The sequence below is a fragment of the Pseudonaja textilis genome, chromosome 2, assembly GCF_049901715.1.
Source record: "Pseudonaja textilis isolate UNSWEBS1 chromosome 2, rPseTex1.2, whole genome shotgun sequence".
NCBI lineage: Eukaryota > Metazoa > Chordata > Lepidosauria > Squamata > Elapidae > Pseudonaja > Pseudonaja textilis.
In genome coordinates, this window is record NC_141991.1 from 41368677 (window position 1) to 41389096 (window position 20420).

At 38.4% G+C, this 20420-nt stretch overlaps 1 protein-coding gene across 3 annotated transcripts in view; it reads right to left on the reverse strand.

The window, feature by feature from the left end:
* Positions 1-2511: 2511 nt before the first annotated feature.
* The window catches only part of LOC113451300 (protein SSUH2 homolog), a 38936-nt gene continuing 21027 nt past the window's right edge, over positions 2512-20420 (reverse strand). For all 3 annotated transcript variants that reach the window (XM_087923710.1, XM_087923712.1, XM_087923711.1), the window contains 6 exons: positions 20212-20274; positions 15298-15380; positions 10769-10861; positions 9115-9220; positions 6467-6574; positions 2512-3867 (listed from right to left, as the gene is read on the reverse strand). In XM_087923710.1, coding sequence (XP_087779836.1) covers positions 3727-3867; positions 6467-6574; positions 9115-9220; positions 10769-10861; positions 15298-15380; positions 20212-20274 — 594 coding nt within the window. In that variant the 3' untranslated portion in view covers positions 2512-3726. The remainder of the gene's footprint in view (positions 3868-6466; positions 6575-9114; positions 9221-10768; positions 10862-15297; positions 15381-20211; positions 20275-20420) is intronic.

Consider the following 20420-nt stretch of genomic DNA (forward strand, 5'->3'; position numbering starts at 1 on the left):
AGGAATTGCCTGCAGAGCTCAGAGACAGGATTATTGCAAGGCATAGATCTGGGGAAGGCTACAATAAAATTTCTGCTGCACTGAAGGTTCCTAAGAGCATAGTGGCCTCCATAATTCCCAAATGGAAGAAGATTGGCACAACCAAGACTCTTCCAATAGCTGGTCGCCTGGTCAAACTGAGCAATCAGGGGAGAAGGGCCCTAGTAAGAAAGGTGATGAAGAACCTGATGGTCATTCTGACTGAATTCCAGAGATCCTGTGTGGAGATGAGACAGAGTTCTAGAAGGACAACGATCACTGCAGTCCTCCACCAGCAGAGTGGTTAGACAGAAGTCTCTCCTGAGGGCAAAATCCAGGAAAGCCCACTTGGGAGTTTGCAAAAAAGCACCTGAAAACTCTCAGACTGTGAGAACAAGATTCTCTGGTCTGATGAAACCAAGATGGAACTCTTTGCCTCAATTCTAAACATTATGTCTGGAGGAAACCAGGCATTGCTTATCACCTGCCAATATCATCCCAACAGTGAAGCATGGTGGTGGTGGCATCATGCAGTGGGTGTTTTTCAGCAGCAGAGACTGGGAGACTGGTCAGGGTTGAGGGAAAGCTGAATGGAACGAAGTACAGGGATATTCTTAATGAAAACCTGTTCCACTGAGCTGAGGACCACAGACTGGGCCAAAGATTCACTTTCCAACATTCTAAGCACATAGCCAAGACAACACAGGAATGGCTTAAAGACAATTCTGTGGATGTTGTAGAGTGTGGCCCAGGGAGAACCCTGACTTTGAGGCCTATTGAACATCTTTGGAGGGATCTGAAAATGGCCGTCTATTGGTAGTTGTCATCCAACCTGACTGAACTTGAGAGGTTTTGCAAGGAAGAATGGCAGAAAATCCTCCAATACAGATGTGCAAAGCTTGTTGTGTCATACCCAAAAAGATTCAAGGCTGTAATTGCTACCAAAGTACTATACTGAGTGAAGGGTCTGAATACTTATGCCAATGTGGTATTTCAGTTTTTTTTCTTTTTAATAAATTTACAGACATTTCTAAAATTCTGTTTTCACTTTGTCATTATGGGGTACTTAAGAAAAACTGAATTTCAGTAACTGCAGCATAACAAAATTGATAAAGAATGAAGGGGACCTAAATACTTTCTGAATATACTGTGTGTAACTCAGGATTGAACCGTGGGATCCTTGGTGCTCTCTGAGCTTAGCTGTTTGCTTGCAGATGTTTCATTATGCAACTATCATTGGTGCTAGTATTATCTAGTTGGATAATGAAACATCTGCAAGAAAAGAACCAAGCTCAGAGATTACCAAGGACCCACAATGAAAATTCCACTGAAAGAGTAGCATATTTTAGGTTTCTCATGCAGGGGCACTCCTCTCACAAGAGAACTCAAGTAGTGTGAGTTTTTTAAGCCTAACTGCAGCATCTAAAGCAACTTCAAAACAGAAGCAGTGCTTAAGTCTAACAGATGCACTGGAAGCAAACCTGCAGGTTGAGTAGGTGCATGCTAGATTCAGATTCATTCACCACTGGAATTCATCCCCCAGAATGCAGCTTGGAATTTTGGGAAACCCCTCCCCCCAAGAAGAATGAAATATTTTGGGGAATATCAAAAAGACAGGATAGAATATTTCCCCTAAAGGAGAAATGGGAGGGGGACCTTAAGGGAGGCAGAAACCAGCCCCAGTTTCTGCCATCCCAGAAATATAGATTTGGTAATCCATTCAGAAAGACTGAGCAAGACAGAAACTATAGATTAGCTATGACAAACACCTAGGATTTCAATTTCTAATTTTGCCTAAAGAGCCAGCCGTGACCATAGGAATCTGACAACAGCCATTAAAAGAATATGAAAGGACATGTTCTTGCACGAGAACAGGAAGCTCAAATACAAAGCTTAAAGAAGGTATAAAAACCCACCCACCTCGACTCCATTTTGTCAGCTGTCCCAGAATCACATGTGGTTGGTGATTCTGCTTCATCAATAAAGAGAACCTTTCTTTCCAATCAGCCTCCAGCTTCCATTTTATTTCCAGTGCCTTTCTCCCAACTTGGAACTGAACCAGATGGATTTTTCTTCCAATAGAAGAATGGGACTAGGTTCCTCATTACTGACCCAATCTGCTTTCTTCTCACAGTATAATCTTCCTTTCTTATACTTTAACTAACAGAAACTTCATTGGGACTGGAGTGAGTCAGCTTTCTCCAAAGGAATCTTCACAATAGGAAGGAGCCAGGGGTACTCACAATTTAAAAGCATATTAGATGACAGAACCAAATCCTTCAATATTTTCCCTTTGATTGCTATTTCTGTTTCTATCCGTTTCTTTCTTATTCCACTGAAACCATATTTTTCTTTTTTGTTCTTTTCTATAATCCATTTTGTTACAATGCTTTTTAAGATAGAGCCATTCCATCCAGCACTTGAAAAAAGGACATAACTTTATAAAATCTTTATGATATTATACAAGAAAATTTAAAACTTCATACCAGCGTATCAGAGTGTTCATTTTTTTTATTGCAATATGTTTAGAATCACTGCACTTTATTAGTTCCAATTTCAGGCCAGAAAGATTATAATACATGGTTACTAGGACATGATATTTTCTGTTTGCAATCATTAAAGTGAGAGTAAAGTGAATTAGCATTACTTATATACAGTCCTATCAATGACATGTTATAATAGTATTCAACTGAAGAATTAACCATGAACAAAATCATTTAAAAGTTTTAGCCTCTACAAAGTCTTAGACTTTCTGTCACTTTGGATTACCCATTTCCTGATTTATATTGAAACTGTATGCTAAAAAAAAAGAGTGCAACTAAAAATTAGTGATAAAAAAAATCCAAAATTATATCTGGAATTGGGCAACAGTGCACACCAAGGGTACCAAGTTAGTGAAACAAAATATTCCATTAAAGCAGGGGTGTCAATACAAGGCCCAGGACCCAGATCCAGCCCACAGGGTGCTTAGATCTGGCCTGCAGGGCTGCCCTGGAAATAGCAAAGTGCCTCTGTGCCTCTGCCTGCAGTGCCTCTGCCAACAAAAATGGAGCTCACGAGGGCTGCACACGGCCCTCCCGAGCTCCATTTTGGCTGGCAGAGTGTTGCAGTAGGCTGTCGCAGCCAAAAAATGGAGCTTGGGAGCCTGTTTACACTGGCAGAGGTCTCGGGCCACAGGTGCCCCCCAACACAAGTGACATCATGCTGACCACGCCCACCCTGGCCACACCCACCCCAGCCCCACAAGGTCAAACACAAACCTGATGTGGCCCTCAATAAAATTGAATTTGACACCCCTGCATTAAATGTTCAGAACATAACAAATTAATTCAGTTTGCGAGAAGAAACTAAGCACAATCAGAAATGGAAAAGGAATGGAATCTTTGGCATGTTTGACTTCAACTTTTTAACATGAACGGAATCTCTGACATGTTTGACTTCAACTTTTTAACATTTGTTATAACTAATATATACCAACACAAGTATTTTTAACTATCAAGAACAACAAACATTCAATTTTACAAAAAATATGCAGAGTGTTTCAGCTGTAGAAGTCTGAAGGTCTTCATTTAAAGGTTAACACAATTGTTTATAATTCATCTGAGATACATGACTTCTAAAAAATAGAATTGGGGGAGAAAAGCTGAAGAGCAGACATAATGCAGGAATGATCAGAGTTTCTCCATCCGTGGTTCGAAGGTCCATGTCTCATATAATAGTACAGCCACACTTTTTAGGATAATCCTCCACATACACCTTGTGCTCATTCCCATAGACATAATAGGAATAGGATTTCCTATGCCATTCATATTCCACTTTGGTAAGAAATACCAGCTCAATGGTTTGTCTCTGCCAAAAGACAAAAGGTATAATTGTCATCCTTCGAACGGCCGACTCTTAAGAAACAGATTGGTATAGTTTTGCAACTATTATTTAGGGATGATCAATTACCAGAAATCCAGCTGGTGATCTCCCCTTGGGGAGAGGATCTCTTTCCCTTCCCATCCCTTTGTTTTTACTCTGAGCACCCCCTTTTTATCAGGTGATCATCAGGGAAGGAATCCTTACACCAGGGGTCTGCAAACTTGACAGCTTTAAGACTTGTGGACTTCAATTCCCAGAATTCCTCCTCCAGTCATATTAGCTTAGGAATTCTGGGAGTTGAAGTCCTCACGTCTTAAACTTGCCAAGTTTGAAGACCCTTGCCTTACACTATATTGATCCTCAGTGGCTCAGAGAATTTTTGAAAGCAAACTGAAGAGGGTCCATAAGTAAGAGAGGTTTAAAGAGAGGCTCAAATTCCCTTATAATTGTTGAGTGTCCTGCATTACCTTGGGCCAGTCATTCATCTTGTACTCTAAGGCCAGTTTTGGGCACAAAATAAGAGGAGATTCCCCACCACTACTGTGAGCCTGCCACCTTAGAGAAGAGGTAGAATAAAAATGCATGCATAGATAATGACACCTGGATATAAAGTAACCAAACTAACAATGGCCTGCTGCTATAATTTACTTGTTTTCTTAATCTTTCTAGCTTCTTTGAACACTTGTTTGTTTATAATTTCAATGTCTAAGACTGACCCTTATGCTGTATATAACTGGAATATATATTCCCTTGCATCCATCCAAACAGTAATTTATTTCACTTGTACCCCTCCTTTGTGTGTGTGTGTGTGTGTGTGTGTGTGTGTGTGAGAGAGAGAGAGAGAGAGAGAGAGAGAGAGAGAGAGAGAGAGAGAGAGAGAGAGAGATTAAGAGCCATGGTGGTGGTGCACTGGTTAGAATGCAGTATTGCAGGCTACTTCTGCTGTTTGCTGGCTGCCAGCAGTTCAGTAGTTTGAGTCTCACCAGCTCAAGGTTGACTCAGCCTTCCATCCTTCCGAGGTCAGTAAATGAGGACCCAGATTGTTGGGCGCAATAGGCTGATTCTGTAAAATGCTTAGAAAGGGCTTAGTAAAGCACTGTGAAGTGGTATATAAGTCTAAGTGCTATTGCTATTAAGGCAGTATATGTATTGTCTCTCTACCTCCTTCATATCGATCACTGTTTATCACTCAGGAAGGTGCCGTTACTGGAAATAATTCTGCAATATTCTTTTAAAATATCTCATTCATTTATTCTTTTAATTAATTAAATTAAAACATTTATTTTATGTAGAAGACTGCATCTCTGGACTCTCTGTACTTCCTAGTACATCCATTAGGGTGTCCATAAAGACAATTTCTTGTAATTTAAGCTTTTTCTGCATCTTTTTGTTTTCTTTCCCACTCAAGCATAATGAATACGTTGTATATTTTTTAAGATATATGGATTAGTTTTTAATCATGTTATTAAAGTGTAAATTGCTTTGAGATGTGGCTACATGGGAAATAGTACCAAAGTATATTAAAAAGGAACCCTTGGCACTGAATCTTCCTTTTGACAGAGACATTAATACAAGCAAAGAACAAGAAACTGCTCGAGGTGTTCATTGCAATCTAGGTTTTTTGTCCTCACAAGAAGAATAACACTGCAATTTGTGGCTCACTTGCAGTAAAAACAGTGGTCCTAGATTTATGATTCCAGTAAATAAGCATTTTGGACAATATATTAAAGTTGCAATGTAGGTCAAAATCTCTCTACCTCTTGTACCCCTTGATTCCTATCAACTTTGTTTTGAAATGATAGAAATGACAAGGTGACAAATACTTAAGCCCCTCACCCAACCCAGCTCCTCTGCCCATAACCATAGATGTTTTATCCTTAAAAAGAATATGCAGAAGCTTCACAGTCCTAGAGTTGTCTCCATCCCTAATTGATATGAATCTAACATGAAACACAAAAAGGAATTGGAAAACAAGAATAGATTGTAGGAACTAGAAGAGTCCCTAGTAGTAAGTTTTGGAGTTGAGACTATATCACCTCTTTGAATAATAGGCCACAAGCTGCATTTTAAAAGGCAGCCGGATAAATTTAAATTATAAAAATTAAATAATTAATTTTAGTTTAATACAATTAGTAAATTTTTAATTCTATTTCCTTAAGTTTTAATTTGCATGCGGCTTTAACAGGAGACCTAAGAACCACATATTTGGGGTATAGATGTACCCTTACATCATGCACAATTTGCTCAGCGACACAAGGGCAACAAATTAATAACACACATTAAAAGATTTTATTATGGCCTCCTGTGAGAATGGAATAGCTCCATGCCCAGAGATATTTCCCTTTAAGGGTGGAGGTTCGTTCTCCAAGCCTGTGAGTTGGTTTCCGAATGTGGCTTCTCCACAAGCTGGGAGAACGAACCTTCACCTTCATCCTATAGCCGAGCTACAGATATTTGCCACCATCACATATTTTCCTTTTCTTTATACTCCTTATCAGAAGGGAGTATAAATCAGCTAATCCATAGTACTGTGGTGGAACCTCCCTATTACAAAAAAAGTTTTGCCAATCTCTGTTGCTCTCACCTGTCTCAATATTCGTGTGGTGGATCCAAACTGAGCTTGATGTTGTTCAATGGCATTTCGGGAAGCTTGATTAACAGCACTGATAGGGAAATTCGTCACTGGATGAACCTAGGAAAACAACATTTTTAGGAGATACAAAACTTTAGAGTAATAAAAAGAAGGGATGACTAATGTTATTGCCCTACACTAATAGAAACATAACTCATCATCTTCTTTTAATGACTCCATAATCCGGGTAGAATCTGGGTAACTGAATTTTTTTACTGGCTGAATGCTTTTCCTGCAGTGTGCTCTATACAAGGCTGCCCTTGGAAGCTCATGCTAGTCCTGAACAAAGCAGTGCAAGTAGATATAGGGGTGTCTCAATACATCCATGTAACGCTATAACTGTGTGAACTTCACTGGTTGCCAATACATTTCCAGGTGCAATTCAAGGTGCTGATTGACATCCAAAATGTCCTACACAGCCCAGAGCTGAATATTCGAGGGACAGTAATGATTTCTGCCTATTATACAACATGCAACAGGACTGGCATAATCCAGGTCCTACCAATTAAATAGTATATCATCTGATGGCATCCAGAAGGCACCTTTCTCTTTTGCAGTCCCTGCTCTAAAAAAAGGTCCCTCTCTGATTTCTTCATCTTTCCAGCCTTTAAGAAAGCCTCAAAGACTTGATTCTTGCCCCAGGCACTGGGTCAGTGAACATATAACCTCACTGTAAATGTACATATTTGAGAATCATACTTTGTCACAAATACATTACATTTTTTTTATTTTTCAACCGCTGCTTTCATGCTGTGATATTTTTAACACTGTTAAGTCCTCAGACCACCATACAAATTAAAATAAGCAAATTAAGTAACTAAGAAAGTAAGCAGAGACAGAAGGAAAACACATCCATGGGATGATGTGGATGGACGTTCAATGAAACAATAAATTAACCCCAACAATGAAAACTGGGATAAAAGCTACCTTTGGTTTGGTATTTTTCAGATGCACTGGACAACAGTGAAGTATTTATAATATCTAATTTGGGTTAGTCATTGGGACCAGAGTTTTTTACTCTTTTGAGCTTTCGGACTTGTGCTGCAGCTCATCTTCAGGGAACATTCTCTCAAATGGAATATGTGCTTTGGGCTGCTCTATGCTTCACATTTATGTGGTGCCTTCCTATTGGTTGATTGACGTGTTGATGGCCGGTGATTGTATTTACAATGAAGAAAGGGACTGCTGAGATCAGTACCATTAAAGAAGGATATATACTAAATCATGGGTCTTCAAACTTGACAGCTTTAAGACTTGTGGACTTCAACTCCCAGAATTCCTCCTCCAGTCATGTTAGCTCAGGAATTCTGGGAGTTGAAGTCCACAAGTCTTAAACTTGCCAAGTTCGAAGACCCTTGTACTAAATAGTGGGCTGGATCTTCATAAACAACATCCATGAAGATAAGTAGAATATAGAATAACAGAGTTGGAAGGTCTTCTTTCCTGCCAAAGCAGGAGACCCTATACTATTCTGGACAAATGGCTGTCCACTCTCTTCTTCAAAACCTCCACTGTTGGAGCATTCACAACTTCTGAAGGCAAGCCATACCACTGATTGATTGCTCTCAGTGTCAGGAAATTTCTCCTTATTTCTAAATTGGTTCTCTCTTTGATAAGTTTCCATCCAGTGCTGGATAGATTGATAGGTCCACGGACAAATGGACGAAGGTATATTGCTGGAGTTTATTTATTTATTTTTCATTCATTCATTGGATTTATACGACTGGCCATCTCAACAAGTGGTTCTAGGAAGTGAACAAAATTAAAATAAAGATGTTTTTTTTAAAAAAAAAAACAAATGTTATAAAAATTAAAATACACAGCAGCCAAGAAACATCATAGCCCAAACTACTAATAGAGCCAAGAAACCTGCCCCTGCACATACTCAGGGACTCCAGCTTGGGCACAGAATCAAGTCTGAAGACCTTACAAAAGTCCAGCAGGGTCAAAACCATCCTAATCTCCAGAGGAAGGATGTTTTGTAAGATGGACACTATAACAGAAAGGGTACAATGCGGGAAGTTCTTGACTTATGACTTAACAGAACTTGTCCATTATTGTTGTAAGTCATGACAATCATAAAGAGGATCATCACATGACTACCTGTTATGACCCTTTTTTTCAGTAGTCATTAAGCAAATGCAGTAGTTGTTAAGCGAACTTTGCTATGGAACATTTTTGCAAAAAAAAAAAACCTGAAGCAAATGCTAATTTTCAGCATTTTTTTTTTTTTGTAAATTATGATTATGTAACTGTCAGAAACTGCAAACAAGTTATAAATGTGAGCCAATTGCCGTCTGCCTGAAATGCAGTCACGTGATTGGAGGGGGCCTTCAGAATTTTGGAACTGGTTCATAAGTACCTTTTGGGAGGGATCCATTCTAACTTTGCACAGTTTCTAAGCAACCAGTCATAATCAAGGACTACTGATATTTATATTGTGCTATTTTTAATTGTTATAAGTTGCCCTGAGTGTTTGTGCAACATGCACATATATATATTCACGCATGCATAAGTGTGTAAATACATGCATTCAAATTGCTTTTTTTAAACCTGCCACGGGGTAAGCCCTCCTGCTTGTACCATAAATATTTCATTACCAAGTATTGCTCATCCACAAATAGCTTCTTCCCTTTAACTGCTTTGAAGAGTTCAGTAGGAAACCCAGTTCTTTCATCCACCACGTATTCAAATATGTTATTTTTCCTGTGAAGGCAAACAACACTGTTTACAAAGTGCATGCTCTATTTTCACAGTAAATTGGATTGCTTCTAATATAGATCAGCAATGAGGCAGCCATACACAGATACAGATAATCAGAGTTGGAAGGGACCTTGTAGGTCATCTAGTCCAACCCCCCGCCCAAGCCCACCATTTCTGACAAATGGCAATCTCTTCTTGAAAGTCTCAACTGATGGCACTCCCACAACTTCCATTGGTTGATTGTTCTCACTGTCAGAAAGTTTCTCCTTGTTTCCAGGTTAAATCTCTCCTTGTTCAGTTTCCATCCATTATTCCTTGTCTGACCTACAGGAGCTATAGAAAATAGCTTGACCCCTTCCTCCCTGTGGCAGCCCCTCAAATATTGGAAGACCGCTATCATGTCTCCCCCTGGTCCTTCTCTTTACTAAACTAGCCAAGCCCAGTTCCTGCAACTGTTCATTGTATGTTTTAGCCATGATTATGTTGTATTATGTGAAAGAGATAAAATGAAGTGAAACCCCTGCATTGCTTCTAAAGGATGGTTAATGGTGGCTCTGAAATACAGGTCTTAATCTAGTCTTGTACTGCCAAGTTAAGCAACAAAAGATTGAAGTCCAATTTTCAAGATTTTGACTATTATAACTGTTTTTGACAGTTCCATTTGTAGAGGCTCCACAAAATTCCAAATGGTCACACTGAAATGCTTCCTTAGAGGAATGACGGCTTAAATTATGGGAGTTTTCATCAACAGCCCAAATAACTTCATACATGTGAAACAAGCCTTATGTTATAATCTAACCTAGATATTGTTCATGGAGTACAATTTTATACACAGCTTTCTGTCACATTCAAGACTTGGGCCCACTAAAACTAACTATGATTGCTTATGATATGTCTGTCTGTCTGTCTGTCTGTCTTCTATCTAGATATAGAGAGAGAATGAAATCTAAAATATCTCACAATTAACCTATTGTTTGATTTTAGTAATAATGCAATGTAATATAAGTTTTGAAAATGGTAAAATCTTCATTTTTTTTATCTTGTCTGACATACATGTAAGAATAAAACTGAGATTTTTTTTCCAATTGAGTGGTTTTCCCCCCTTTCTTTTAATTTTACTTCATTTTGCTTTAGAAACATTCCTAAATCATGCCTACAATTTCTAATTCCTATGCATTTTGCTTTTTTTTCTTCTCTTTGTAAACTGTAAATAAATACCTGAGCAACCAAACCAATAAATAACCCAGCAACCAACCCACTGCATAAATATGGCTTGCAAATTGGATGTCTCTGAAAGAAAGTGGATTAAAAAAAATTTTCAGGACAGGTCTATCAAAAACTATCAAGACTTGAAGCCTCCATGTTACTTCAGGGCTGGGAACAGTGTGGATCCAAATTTGCAAGGAAGAGGGAAAGGGAGAACTGCAGGAGACTGTTATGTCTCTATCCCCTAACTTGGGAAACACCCAAAGGAATCTTTGGACCTCTGTGAGAAACAAAAGGCTGGAATGAGAAAGGCTGTTCTTCAGTCTATAAGCTGGCACAACTTGCCATTCAACTTGCAGCTCAATGTATGTCAGCAACTTTCCTGTTCCTCCACAGTCTATACAAGCAGTTGTCCCCAGGCCAGAACAGGCATTGCACCTATGAAGGAAATGAGACAAGACATTTTCAGAGAGTGGAAATAACAGCAGGATCCATGCAGCAGTTGGGCTGGAGAAATCTAACAAGAATGAACCTTTTAAGTTCTTAACACCTTGGCTTAAAACCCACTAGCACTTGCTTAAAGAAACGTCAGTTTATTTCTTTTTGATGTACAGTAGTTTCATCCCATCTTCTTCTATAGTAAGTTACTTAACTAAGCCACTAGAGGAAGTTAATTTCTCTTTCCATCTTTCCCTGCCAATTTCAGAGATATTTTCCCCTTAATTTCTAGATTCTAAGATGAGCCACTGGACCAAAAAGACTGCTTTTAAAGAGGCAGAAAGAACCCCTTTCAGAATTCTTGTGAGGAACACAAATTGTTTTGCATCTAAATAAAAAGAAAAGCACCACAAATAGCAGGAAAAAGGTATGCCTGTTCAATTTCAGGATGTTTTCCTCAGGACACTGTACCCTCAGGTTGCCTACAATTAATATTTTACATGGAACTAGGTCAAAACGACTCAATAAATGACGACATTTGGCAAAAGCCAGGGTGCATTGAGCTTGGGCTGTACAACCTGTGAAAGGTCTAAAGCTGTAAGATAGCTGGTGAATCTTCTCCATCTCAAGACTTTCATTGAATTTCTGAAGTCATTTTCCTAATAAGGAAGATGATCCCTGGACAGACTGGGTTACTGAGATGTACATGTGGAACATGCAGGCATGTGTGGATGGGACAAATGGACATTACTGATTGTATCAATCATTACATTTAATTCTTATCTTTCCTCTGGGGCCTTCTGTAGTCTTGCCAAGAAAATCACCAGAGTCAATTATGCTAAAAGACTGTTTCTTTTTATGTTAAGACTGTTTCTTAATACTTCCTTCTGGGAATTCAAGGGTCGTTCATGTGTGTGTCAACTCATTATATGTACGCTACAAATTAAGAGAGAATACAGGTAGTCCTCAACTTACAACTACAATTGAGCCCAAATTATCTGTTGCTAAGTGAGACAGTTGTTAATTTTGCCCCATTTTATGACCGGTCTTGCCACAGTTGTTAAGTGAACCACTTAGCAGTTAAGTGAATCACTGCAGCTGCTAAGTTAGTAACACAATTAAGTGAACCGGACTTCCCCATTGATTTTGTTTGTCAGAAGGTCTCAAAGGTGATCAGATGACCTCGGAACCCTAAATAAATGTAACTCAGTTGCCAAATGTCTGAAGTTTTATCATGTGACCACATAGATGTTACAACGGTTGTAAGTATGAAAAACGGTCAAAAGTCACTTTTTTCAGTGCCGTTGTAACTTAAACAGTCACTAAATGAACTGTTGTAAATCAATGATTACCTGTAGTCCAAAGCTATCCAGAGTTGTAAGTGCAAACTTCAACCTGGATCTCTTAATTGCAGCTTCACAATTAAACCATCATACCACATTAGTGACCTTACATCTATTTCCTGGTCAATATCCTTGGAAGAGAGACCAGTCTTTGTACTTGAAGTTTCCTGATTATTTTCTTCTCTTCATTAATATGGGATGGTGATTTGTATTATACATTTCCTATACTATTTAATGTTTCATATTATTTATGTATTTAATATTTTATATAACTTTCTAATGTATCCTGAGAACTCTAGTAATCTGGGTGGATCAAAAGTACAATAATGATAAAAGTAATATATTTCTTCATCTATTCTAGCAACAAACTAATTAACAATGAATTCCAGCAGCTACATAGAATAAAATCGGTTGATATGAAGTTTTATTTATGAATCAAGAAGCCTAGAAGCCTTTGGGTTTCCCAAATGAGTGATACACAAGTGAAAAAATTGCCTGTAATAACATAATGCAAAAATACGACAGTCTATGTACTGTCTCCAAAATACAAGAAAAATAAACAGAATTGGCAAAAGAAAACTTTTAAATGTCCAAGGTATAATTTCACAAGTATCTAAGTTCCTTCTTACTTCTTTTTTCCAATGGCTTAGATATTAAAAATAATAGTAATTTCTTCCTTTATGGGATGAAATTATCTATAGGAATTCAAGAATAAATAAATACAGCTCCCTTTTTTGTTCAGCTATTCTGCTGGGTAATGGCACCATCTGCTGGATCTGGTAGGTGTTAGAATAATAATTTTTAGTTAGGATAAACTAAATACTGACTCATTCCAGACAGGTATTTCTGACTGCTATCATTGTTACCAACTAGGAAACTCAGGAATTAGCAGATTTTGGAGGTGGATGATACTGTATACCATCACAGGTATCAATCAAAGCCTTCATACTGGACAAATCTACAGTACATTCAAGGACTCCTGGCTATAGAAAATTGCATTATATTCATGGAAACCAGCTCTACATTGACAACTCCAGTGCAACTTTAAAGAACCAGTGGGGCTGCTCATCATAGCTCACATGGTCACTTTCATACTTGTTTATAAGGCCCAAACAGAACTGGAGGAGACACACAATCCAAGCAAGGATCTTTTCTTGATTCACTAGAGATGTATTCGATTTCCATGCTGGTGTAGCTTCTGAAAGCCACTAAATATTTATTTGAAATGCAGAGCAGAACAAAAGAGACTTATTTTTCTCTTTCTGGTTTCTCAGACAGCTGCATATCAAAATGAGGGCTCTTTTTCAAGCTACATTTCAATTAGTTCAGGATTCTGGTTCTTTCAACAAAAGTAACATTAGCATTTCTATTGCACCTTCGTATGCTGTTTTCTTAATGTGTTCTCATTTCTCTAAGGACATTCAAAATTATGCTTCCTCTTTATGTTGCTCCACTTTATCTTCCTCTATTAGACAATCTTAGTAAGTTCAGTTTAAGAGTGAGATCTGAAACCAGGAAGCTCCGTGTCTATTGCTTCAAGTCCACATGATGATGTGACAGATAAATAACCTATTTTGCGCGCATACTTATTCGGGAGATCCATGCAAAGCCTCATAGGGACCTGTTGCTTTGAATGAGGCCTCTCCAATACAGTTCCACAAAGCAATACAGTTCCTTCTAGACCAGGGGTGTCAAACTCAAGGCCCACGGGCCAGATCTGGCCCACAGGGTGCTTAGATCTGGTCCTTGGGGCCGCCCTGGAAACAGCGAAGGACTGGCCCACGGTGCCTCTGCCAGCAAAAGCGGACCTCCCTGAGCTTCCTTTTCACTGGCAGAGGGCTGCAGGAGGCTGTTGTGGCTGAAAACAGAGCCCGGGTGGGCCACGTGCAGCTCCCGAGTTCCGTTTTTGCAGAGGGCTGCAGGAGAACGTCGTGGCCAAAAACAGAGCCTCGAGTGACGTTGAGCTGGCCAGGGCCTTCCGGCCACGCCCCCCAGCCCCCCCAAGATCAAACACAACCCTGATGTGACCCTCAATGAAATCAAGTTTGACAGTCCTGTTCTAGACAATATGTTCCCAACATCACATGCACAGAAGACAGCTATGCTGCAAAGTAGCAAGGTGAAGTGGCCCACTTCAGGACTTTCAACTGGAGCCAACATCAGGTATCTTATTTTTCAATGAGGCATCACTCCAAAGCAGATTACTTCAGTGCCTGGGGATGAAGCAGCTAAACAAACTGAAGTAATATGTGGCCTCACATAGCAATAGTAGTCAGTATGTACAGGTAGGAAATCCACCTGTTTTTATGTCCACAAGAGACCTAAAACAAGACGGACCCACAACATCAGCAAGTATTGCAGACCCAGTTGATAAACGAAAGCTCAAGATCATATTGGTTGGAAACATGCAGAAGATAAACAATGTGGATAAACAATGACTAGTATGATGATGATGCAGCAACAGCAATAGCACTGAAGAGTTATATACCTCTCCATAGTGTTTTATAGCACTCTGAGTAGTTTACAAATTCAGCAATTTTCCCCAACAATCTCTGTCCTCATTTTACCGACCTCAGAAGGATGAAAGGCTGAATCAATCTTGAGCCAAAATCCTGGCTGTGGGCAGAGTCAGCCTGCAATACTGCATTCTAATCATTGCACCACCACAGTTCTGTGTAAATGTTATTCCAATATTTGAACACACGCACGTGGGTCAAAAAGTAACTTGAGGAACTGGAGGAAAAGCCACAACCAATATTAGATAAAAGAAATCTGAGTCCAAAGCAGAAACATCATAGAAGCATCTTAGGATGACTTAGACAGGACCTTCGCAGTTCTCACCAAAATTAAGGGAGGGAAGGGGGAAGGTATATTCCAACTTACATGATTTTATTGCTGTAACCTTATAATAAAAGTAGAATTAGCATCATAACCTTGGTTTCCTCATCTCAGTCTAGCTTAAAGGTTTGGCATCATGTAGGACAATCCATTATTACATTATTTACTCACATGTAAGCCTAGAGTGCAAATAAATCATTTTCTCATATTCAAGCCTAGAGTGCAAATAAAAAAATAGTACACAAACTCACGTACATCGTTGTTCCCGTTCCAGAACAAGAAGAACACCTCTGATTAGTGAACTGGGATCCTGTTCCATTACAGACCCAACATTGCTTCTGTTGACATATAACATCAAATGAAAGAGCATCAAATTAACGGGATTTCCACCAACAAACTTTTCATTAGTCAAAAGCAGATCTTTGTGCTCCTCTTTAAAAAAAAAACACAGCACTCTATCGAGTGGCTTTAAGATTGGGTAGGATTGTGAAAGTGATAGGAAGATGCCTCATTATGAAATTCCTTCCTTCTAAAAATTCTTACTTCCATGGAAACTGTCATCACTTTGTAAAGCTCCACTCTTGATGGTTGATAGAATAATAAATAAGATAGTCTGAGCTGCCGGTAATGAGGAGATGGCCCAACCATCACAGTCATCGTTCTTTCTGTAAATAAATTCACACTGAAAGCTGTGCAGCCAGGTGCTATTGACAATAGCGGCAATCGTTGCTAAATAGCTCCTCTGTGTCTTCAGGAGGCACAGAACATGCATCATTGCTTACAATGGAACCAGAAGCACCGCTGCATAATGCTGCATGGCAGATCCTTATTCCTATATAGAGGGTATGATGTGATAGTCTGTAAAATCCAAGCAGTCGACTGAAACATTTTCCCCAAAGTGTCTATGGAGATTCTTCTCAGTCATCCAGGTCATGGTTGTCCCAAAGGTGCTTTTTTCAAGAGGCAACTGGACTTTCTGGTTTTTTCTTTGAAGACGTTTAGCTTCTCAACCAAGAAGCTTCTTCAGCTCTGACTGGATGGTGGGGAATGGTGGGGAATGGAAGGATTTATACTCCTTGCAGACGGCTGATCATTTGAATTCTTTTAGAAAGAAGAGTCAAAGAGGTCATCTATGTCAAAATGGAACAGCCCTCTCTCAACAGAGGGGGATGGATAAGACATTATCTATCTCCAGTCTACAACACAGTCCTTTCAACAATTCCAAGAAGCTCCACACTGTTTGCACCACTCAGGTGACCCTGATGACATTGATAAACCTCCAGATGGACTTAACGACTCACTAAAAGAGAGTATCTTAACTTACTGCACGTCTGTATGGTTTGCCAATTGCACAGTGGCAGATAGGAAAGCACTCCAGAGGGTTAACGTCCAGAAGATCATTGGTTGCCCTCTCCCCTCTTTGGAAGAGCTTTATAGCTCTTGCTGCCTTAAGAAAGTTCAAAACATTCATAAAGATCCATCTCATCCTGGGCACCCTTTTTTTGATTTATTAGCATCTGGCAGACAGTACAGAATAATAAAAACAAGGACAAATGGGCTGAAAAACAGCTTCTATCCCAGGCCAGTAGGTCTTTTGAATTCTGCTGTATAGTGCAATGTTGGTGTGGTGTCAGGGGTTTTCAATTCAATGTGTGGAGTGTGAAAGATGTGTATTTGTGTTTATTTTCATGCCATGATGTGCACTGAAGATGGTGTTTGATTTCATTATACAAGGTGCAATGACAATAAAGTTAACTAACTAACTAACTAACTAACTAACAAATGTTCAGCTGTCTGCAAGGAGTATAAATCCTTCCATTCCCCACCATCCAGTCAGAGCTGAAGAAGTTTCTTGGCAGCAAAGATAATGATAGAGGGAGAATTGATGGATTCTATTGACATAAGAAAAGGAACAAGACAAGGCTGCCCACTGTCACCTTTGTTGTTTGTGTTAACTTTGGAAGTGCTAAACAGAAATATTAGAGAAGAAAAGGATATAAAAATTAAAAAGGAAGACTTTAAATTGGAAGCATTTGTGGATGATCTGGTTTTCATTTTAGAAGATCCATTAGAAACAGCATCAAAACTGATAGAAAAGATAGAGGTATATGGAAAGGTAGCTGATCTGAAAATAAATAAGACAAAGATCTTGACAAAGAATATGTTATTAAGACAAAAGCAAGAATTGGCAGATGTTTTGAAAATTCGGGTCACAAATAAGATCAAGTATTTGGGGATATATTTGACAGCAAGATGTAGCACACATAAAGAGAATAATTATATTAAACTCAAGCAATAGATAGCGACAGATTTGACGAAATGGGAAAACTTATCATTAATAAGGAGAATATCAACAATCAAGATGAATATATTACCCAGAATTTTATATTTGTGTCAAACAATTCCAATTAAGCTAGGGAAAGATTACTTTGAAGATTTAAATAAAATTGTGTTGAAATATATATGGCAGGGTAAGAAAGCAAGAATAAAACTAAAACTTTTGCAAGAAGCTAGAATAAGGGGACAATTTGGTTTGCCTAATTGGGAATTGTACTATCAAGCTACAAATCTGATGTGGGATAACATTAAGAAACATTAAGAAATACTAGATTGCTGACATTAGAAAGACATGATTTGTTGTTGGGGTGGCATGCCTTCCTATGGTACAAGGGAACTAAAACACAGGGGTATTTTAGAAGACATTATATACGGGAGTCTCTGTGGTTAAATGGGGAGAAGACTAAAAGGCAATGTTATTTGAAAATTCCAGTCTGGTTATCAACTATTGAAGCATTTTCTTATCCTATAATATATAAAAAGGAACAAACAGTTAGATATTGTAAAATACTGAATGGAAAGGGTGAACCTAAATTTATACAAAAACAAGAGGAACAAGTTATAAAGATGAATTGGTTTTCATATGCACGAATGCATTCTAGATATGATAAAGATTCTAAAACAGAAGGTTTCTATTATAAATTGACTGATTTAGATAAGATCTTGACAAGTACTGATGAAAAGGTAATTAAAAAATTGTATGGATATTTATTAGAAATTAAGCTAGAAGAAGAACAAGTCAAAGAAACAATGATTGCTTGAGGGAAAAATTTTTGATATGGGATTGATTTAGAGAAATGACAAAAATTGTGGTCACAAAATTATAAAATGACAATGTCAACAGCATATAAAGAAAATTTGTATAAGATGTTTTACGGGTGGCATCTACCCCCAACAAGAATAGCAAGAATGTTCAAGAACAAATCTGAAAAATGTTGGAAATGTCATCAGATACCTGGCTCATATTATCATATGTGGTGGACATGCGCAGATGCTAAAAGATATTGGACTAAAATCCACACATGGTTGGAAAAAAATGACAAAAAAAAAAAACCACATAGACTTGAAACCATAGATATTTTTATTAGGAATTTTACCCGAAATATACAGTAAGGAATTGAAATATTTGACTGTAAATGTATTAACAGCAGCTAGGATTGTATTTGCTAAAAACTGGAAAAATGAGAAAATACCAACACAGGAGGAAGTTATTAAGAAAATAATGCAATGTGCTGAAATGAGTAGATTGACATTTGAAATCAGAGAACAAGAAGGTAAGCAATTTTATAAGATTTGGGATTTATTTTATCAATGGTTAAACAATAAAACATGGTAATGAAATATGTAGATTTTTAGAATATAAAGAACATATAAAGATGTATTATCTTTATTATAATCATAATATAATTATAGGATAGATTTGGGATGATAATATGAATTGTCATAAAATAAATCAATTAAAATATGGATTATCTTGCAAAACATGAATGAATAATAGTATAGTCAAATGATTGATTAATAATGATATCAATGTATTTAGGAATATCTGATAGATAATATGAGAACATGTACAAGTAATTGTAAGTGATGACTATGAAGTGGATGCACAAAACAATTTGTAAACCAACCGACACACTGAATGTACATATCTGGAAGATGGCTTGATGTTTTTATGTTGTGTTTGTCTATGTTTGTCTAAAAAAATAATAAAAAAATTTTCCAAAAAAAAAAGAAGTTTCTTGGATGGGAAGTGAAACGTCTTCAAAGAAAAACCAGAAAATCCAGTTGCCTCTTGAAAAAGGATTTTTGGGATTTTTCCCAAAGGATTTATTAAAGTAATTACCACTAGATGGCAAAAAGTTCTAAAAAGAAGTCTTAACTGCAAAAGAATGGACACCTGGATTTGTGCAGCTGAGATAAAGCTGCTGCTAAGTCTTCTTGCAGACGGAGTTCAAGAAAGGGATTTGGTGAGTGTGTAAGAAACACATCCAATTGTGGGGTGCGCCTGAGTTCATTCACCTCGTTTCTCAAAATGGCTGGCTGACCACTAGATAGTCAATACAGGAGTCTGAGAAACACTTTGATCCCTGTGTCAAATTACAGCAAATCACAGTTCCCATCCTCTCAAAGAGAAGAAGAGGCAAAATATGGTTCCACGCTGAAGCTACTTCTGTGCCAGGTTTCATTCTATGGTAGAATGTTCTTTTCTAAAAAGAGGGGCACGGAAGGAAGTCACTAGGAATTTCCTGCCCAATGCCCTATAGAAATATAAGACCCCAGTCATTTCAATTACAATTTCAGACAATTTCAGAGCCTCGCAGTTTCCAGGGCAACCAGTATGGAAGCTGCAAATCAAAGCAGCACTGTACAAAGGGGATAGAACTCGTGGGCCAGTTGTAATAAAGCAGATGTTTACCCTGCCCAGCTCACCTTGAACTTCCTCCACGTACCACGGACTCTCCAAGTGGGAGAGCTTCTCCCATTTCCTGTGAAAAACACTCCTCTCTCCATGCTGGAATGCCTTGAACAGGCTTCAGCCTGCTTCCCCAGGAGACAATCAGTGAGATGGAGGCTTTGTTTGGGAGGGAACATCCTCAAATAATGGTAAGTAGGGCTGGATGAATGACCCATCAGAGAACCAATAAGACTTTCTAGAAAGCAGGCTTTTCAACCATAATCTTTTCATTAGCACTACTGCTCGCTTTTTATCATTTATATCAGTGCAAACTGCTCCTAGGATGTCAACTTTTTTATCTTTTGTTTTTTTTAAAAAAAAATCTTAGGGGGACAAGCTCTTTCCACATGAAGCAAGACTGACTTAGAAGTACATACCCTTGTGAGGCCATGGCACTGGGTGCAGGGTCGTCTACCAGAACAGCCACATATCGGACATCCCTTCAAATAAAAAGAGGTTTAAAAGGCAGCCTTTCACTTTTACTGCAACTGGCTCAATTTTGACAAGAAATGTAAAATGATTCATCAGCATCAGAAAGATATTTTTCTTTTTCACTTTGCCCGGGGTGTTCCCAACATCTCCACCA